General features: G+C 37.0%; 1 protein-coding gene across 4 annotated transcripts in view; it reads left to right on the top strand.

Annotated features, from left to right (window-relative positions):
- Positions 1 to 6398, top strand: part of LOC143829737 (membrane-spanning 4-domains subfamily A member 12-like) — a 32443-nt gene extending 26045 nt beyond the window's left edge. For 3 of the 4 annotated variants that reach the window (XR_013228224.1, XR_013228222.1, XR_013228223.1), the window contains one exon: positions 19 to 57. Coding sequence is in view for 1 of the 4 variants with exons in the window: in XM_077321086.1 (XP_077177201.1) it covers positions 19 to 141 (123 nt within the window). In the remaining 3 variants the exon portion in view is untranslated. Of the gene's footprint in view, positions 1 to 18 lie in introns of all 4 variants that reach the window. The other variant, XM_077321086.1, reaches the window with a different exon arrangement.

The following is a 6398-nucleotide window of genomic DNA, read 5'->3' on the forward strand; positions in this document are numbered from 1 at the left end:
CCCCCTTTTGCTTTTCAGGCCATATTGATTGAACCAAACACTATCAGGACAGATGCTGAAATCCCTTCCATCGAGTCATCTGCAAATTATCCACCAAATTCCAATGATGTAAGTTATGATTTAAAAGTAGAGACTGTATAGAAGACTCAAGGATGACAATGATGAAGAAATTACACCTCTTACGAGGTAAATGAAAAAGCTGGCCCTTTTCCTGCATGATGGATTTCCTTCAAGTACTGCCTAGCCGCCAGGCCAGTAAGGCCAAAGGGACTGTCTCTTGTCTTTCTCCAGACTCAGTCTTAGGCTGAGGTCAAGAAACTCGTGGCTTGATATACTCCACCTTGGACTAGGAGATAATACACAGACTCTTCTTTGCATAGGTCGAGTATGGAGCTTGCAGTGGATATGGCAAATGGTTTCTTGAGATGTTACACATGTGCTTGAAGACTGTCAAGGTACAGTGTTGGGGGTGGTCACAAAGTAGTTGGGAAACCAGAAGAGCAAAAGCACATGGAAGCATGGCTAAGTCATTATTGGATAGTTTCTGCCTCTGGCTGGCTCCAGTGCTGACCCAGCTACTAACAAAAGCAAAACTTCTTTGAGATCTTTATTTGAATGGGCTGGTGCCCAGTATTAGAGCTGGTAGATAAAGGCACCTTATTGAACTTGAACAAATGCTGATGGCTGATAAAAACTCTTTATGGAACTCTGTATCGAACTCATTCTGAGTAACTGGTAAATGGGACAACCATTTCTACCATTGTCCCTCTTGGGCTTCCATATGGGACCATGGGTTCTGTGTGAAAAACTGCACCTGATAAATAATTTGAAAAGCAAATCAAAGCTGGTTGGTCTTATTAAGTTATCAGCAATGCTGGATCTTTGGACATTGCCTACTACATGTATTTCTAATCATTGTACATATATGCAAGTAACGACTAACAATTTATTCATTCAAAATATTTTATATCCCAATTTGTTACTCTGAAAAACAGAGGCCCAAGGTGGCAACTCAAGCCCAGGGATTTTTCTGCAGGTTTATTCCCCAAAGGGATCAAATCACAACCTTTTTGTGATGGTATAGCTGGCAGCTATGAGTGAGCTAACGTAACAGTTATGTATCACTCTCTTTTCATTAGGGATTCATTTCTTCGTGAACCCTGGAAAACTTTGAGTAACTTTTTATATTAACTGGCTTCCATGGTGGGCATCTAGCATTTGACCATGTAGGTCCATGAATGAGTCACAAGTCCCATCTCTGCTGCTATAGTCATGCAATCCCTATTGGTTTAGTAGGAAGTAACTGTCTAAGCAAAACACATTTCTCCTGCAAGTAGGAAGTAGGTTGCAATCCTGACCTGGTTCATGTGCTTGAAGTCCTACTGAACTAAATACAAATTGTGTGTGCCTAATGAAGGATTGTAGACTCCAGACACAGTCCTCTGGAAGATTCTCCTGTGCAAGTACCATTGAAATGAACGAGTGTTGCATAAGTAATGGTCTTGCTCTTGTTCATTCCATTCCAAGGGGTTTATAAAAGAAAACTTTGTGGTAGACTATATCTTTGGTCAACAGAATAGTGGGTTTGGTTTGGGGGATTTTTTGCTGCATATTGTGTAAGTAGTAACTGGTATTTTCAGAGATTTTATCATTGTTGTTAAGAAACTGGGAATGGCTGGATAGGAATCCATTCCACCGACTTCCAAGGATGTTGGTCAATATTTCTTCAGAGCATGTTTTCATGGAAATATTTTCTACTGATTATCAAATGGCTGGCTGTGATCTAGGGATACCTTGCAAAGATCCACTTTTCAGAGCTGTTAATTTTTTACTTGGTCCTCCCAAGGACAAATTTAGATATTGGCTGATTTGATCTGCTTGATGGATCTTGCTTTTCATTCGTTGTTTTTAAAAAAGAAAATAAAGCATTTCTCTTAAACAAATACACTTCCACATTTTGAATATTCTCTGTGGGCTGTTACCATCTTCTGTAGGATCTCTTCTCACTCCTGAACACCTTGGGCCATAGAGAACCATCTCAGTATCATATGGACCTCTTAATTGCAGCCCAGCTGCAGATTCATAGAATTTTGAAACATTATATTATTTACTTTCCATATGTCTATTGGGAGCTCAGTGACCATATAAAATAATGAGGGATAATCAACATATCTACAGTTACTACACTTGGACAAGAATTCAACATCAAGTTAAAATAATGAGCTAAAACAAGGAAAGACAGTACCTTTAATGTCATATATGCAATGTTTGATATAAGAAAAGAAAAGCTGTTTTTTTGTTTCCCACTTTTTCCTACTCAAAAGAGTCTCAAATAACTTACAATTACTACTCTTCCTTCTCCAACAACAGACACTCTGTGAAGTAGGTGAAGCTGAGAGCTCTGAGAGAATTGTGACTGGCCCAAGATCACCTAGCTGGCTGCATGTGAAAGAGTGGGGAATCAAACCTGGTTCTCCAGATTAGAGGCTGCCTTTCTTAACTACCACACCAGGCAGGCCCTCATATTACCAAAGTTGGATTACAAAATCTTCACCACAATAATGGCAGACAGTCAGAAAATGTATATACAAATTTAATACTTGATGATCAAACAGGCTTTGTACCAAAGAGGTACATGAAAAATTATGATTTATAATAGATGCAATTGAATTTGTGAATAAGAAAAAAGAAAAGAACAATTTTATTTTTGGATGCAGAGAAAGCACTTGATAACCTAACATGGTCTTTTCTACTGAATATCCTTCAGAATATGGACCGTGGCTCCGAATTCTGGAACTGAATGTAATATATACTCAAGCAAGCAAAGATTTTAATAAATGGAAAACTAACAGGAACAATTTTGATCAAAAAAGGAATATTCCAAGGTTGTCCACTGACACTTTTATTATTTATCTTAACAAAAGATATTTTAGCTAAAAAAGATTAGATCAGACACAAGGATTAATGGGACAAAAGTGGATGACATAGAATTTAAAATGTAAAGTTAAGCAAATGACATGGTTTTTAACAGTTTTAGATCCACAAAAATCATTACTGTAATTAATGAGACATATTGAAGAATTTGGATCCCATTCAGGATATAAAATTAACAGGAAGACAAAAATGATAATTAAAAATCTCATGGCTGGGTAGATTTTCAGCAATCAAAATGAATGTATTGCCAAAATCATTTTTATTTTATTCTAAATACTACCTATACTTATAGAAGACAGAATATTGACAGAGTGGCAAAGACAGATAAATAAATTTATTTTGTATGGCAAGAAACCAAGAATAATTTTTTAAATACTTCAAGATGAGAAAAAGAGAGGAGGGTTAGTAGTTCCAAATATAAAATTATATTATTAAGGGCAGTTTTGGTTGGATTTGTGAACTGGATTAAAAATCCAAGACAAAGAATCGGCAGACCTAGAATAAGGTTTACACAATTATTTATAGATAAAGAAATTAACCAAAATGATTTAAACACAATAAAGGAGTCTTATAATTAGAGATGTACTTTTGAGAATATGATTCAAATATCCAAATTCACACTTATGCCCCCAATAGAAACTTCTCATAATAATACAAGAAATAAAAGTGGTATTTTAATATATGGTAAACACTCAGGGGAAAATCAAGTCCTGGCAAGATATTAGAGATGAAGGAATTCTTAATTTAATGGATTTTAATTTTTCATTAAGTTGCATTGTACTTTTGCGGGGTGAGGGGAGTGATGGGATACACATAATTTTGTTATGGAGATCTGGCTCAATTCAAATTAACTGTTGGATACTTTGTTGCAATGTTAAAAATTGTTTCTGCTCCCCACGGTTACTGATTTGGGGAAGGTAAAAACATTTTGGGATATGTACATGTACATTTAAATTGTAAATGGCACAGATATACTGATTGAGGCAGATTTTATGTAGGAGACTTGTTAGCCACATTCTTCAAAAATAGAAGTAGTGTTAAAATTAAAATAAAAACACAAATACAATATCTCGCAATGAGTAAACCTATAAAACAGTGAGAATCAGAATAGCAGCATAAAAAGGTGTAAAACAGTCCAAATCCAAATGCTTTCACACAAAGTTACAATATGTAAGATAAAATAATGATTCAGCATCAGGGTAATTAATAAAGCTCTCTAAACATTAAACAAGTGCACAAGAGAGTTAAAAGTGTTCCTCAGCAAATGCAGATTGTCACCTAAAACTTAACTATTAATTGGCTACTAGATTACCAATCCTTTTCAAGATTACAGATCATCAACACAAAAGGTGAAGCTCTAAGAGAGATGACTGAGTTTGAACACATGATTACAAAAAAAAAGATCACTTATGATGGATACACAAATTATCACTTCAATTTGAAACAGAAGAACAACTGAAAAAATGCATGATTACATGGATGAAAATTTTTAGAGAGCCAAATATCTATGCACCAATGGGAATGAACATGGGAAAACGAAATTAAGTTCACAGCCATTCAAATGTTAAGATTAAGCCAGTCAAATATTATGATGGTGAGAGAAAATTAGTATAAAATGTTTTTCAGATGATACACTAGTCCAAAAGATATTGAGGAAATAGATAAAAAGTATAAAGGAAAATGTTGGAAATGTCAAGATAGAGAGTGAACCTTTTAATATATGTGGTGGATCTGTAAAAAAACAAAACAAATATTGGAAGAAAATACATGGAAAAATACAGAATAGCTTAACATTTAAATTCCCTATGGAAGCTAAGAATATGCTGTTAGGAATATTGCTAAAGAATACCAAAAGTATTGGAAGAGATATTTGAATACATGGTGATAGCGGCAAGAATAATTTATGCAGCAAAATGGAAATCAGACATCTCTCCAAGTTTAGAAGAATGGAAAACTAAACTTGTCAATGTCAACTATGCAGTAATGGTGAAATTGACAATGTATTTGAAAACTAGATCCATTTTGAAATTTGAGGAGAGATGGAGTATTTATTATGCTACCAGAAGACAAATTTAGAATGAGAAACAGTTTAAAAACTGTATATGTGCATTGTTAGGCATATATTTAAAAAGAAGAGACCTGAAGGAGTCTCAAAGCGGCTTACAATCATCTTCCCTTCCTCTCCCCACAACAGACACTCTGTGAAGTAGGTGGAGCTGAGAGAGCTCTGAAATATAGTACAATGTTTTTACAGTACTCTGATATATTACGTATTGTGAAAAGCTGCATTAAGTAGGTAGAAGTAGTCAAAATATCTAATAATCTTTATACAAAAAATCCTTTCTTTGTTTCCTGATGACACATGCCTCTGATTGTCCCTCACCATGAGAGCATGAACTGCCACACTGAAGGCCAATCACAGGTTCTTCCCTGCTCCGCCCTCCTCCTCCCAGCACTTCCCACAATAATGAACTGCTGGCAAGGAGGTAAGCTGCAGCTACCATGCTCTCCTGGCCACAGTGGAAGGATGGGGAACACTGAACAGCCAGGTGAGGCCATATTGGCTTCACTGCTCTTGCCGGCCTCCTTAATGCTGGGGGAGGGAGCAAAAGGCACACTCTGTGTCAGCTACTCTGCTCTCCCTGACCCCCACCAGGGAATGCTGGCTGGGCACACTGTGCACCACCCCCACCACTCTCACCACTGCCCTCAGTGCTGGGGGAGGAAGCAGGAGGCTGATCAGGCATGCTGTGCCACGTTGCTCTCTTCACTCTCCCAGGTGCCCAGTGAGGGCAGGGAAGGCCAGCTGGGCATGCTGTGTGCCTGTCATGCCACTCTCACCAGCCTCCAGGCCACCTGGAGGCTAAGGGGGGCCTTCACAGCCCCACCCATTTTTAAGCAGGATTTCCCACTAGTATATAATGCCAAATATGCAGTAACCACTACTGCTTGGTATAGCAGTTAATAGTAGTGACTTCTGATCTGGAGAGCTGGGTTTGATTCCCTGCTGCTCTTCCGTATACAGTCAGCTGACTGACTTTGACTAGTCACAGTCCTGTTAGAGCTGCTTTCACAGAGCAGTTTCTCTCAGAGCTATCTCAGCCCCACCTATCTGTTGTGGAGAGAGGAGTAGTGAAAAACAGGGCATAAAAACCATTCTTCTAGTAAAGATGAAAGCAATAATATAGATGCAAAACAGATTAGCTATGGAAATTTAAATTTGTAATGTTGATTATAAATGTATCCCAATAGAAGTATTATTGCATTTTATGGATAGTGTTTTGAAAATTATGATGAAGGGGATGTTGGGGAGAAATGTTCTTCATGTCATATACTCTGCATTACATAATTATTTTCTTGATATACATACTTATGATATACAGCCCCTATTTCATTTCTGTATTGCTTTTATATCTTTATTTTGTTTTCTAAAAATGTCTCTGCAATAAAAAGGGAAAAAGAAA

Source organism: Paroedura picta, chromosome 2, assembly GCF_049243985.1.
Source record: "Paroedura picta isolate Pp20150507F chromosome 2, Ppicta_v3.0, whole genome shotgun sequence".
Taxonomy (NCBI): domain Eukaryota; kingdom Metazoa; phylum Chordata; class Lepidosauria; order Squamata; family Gekkonidae; genus Paroedura; species Paroedura picta.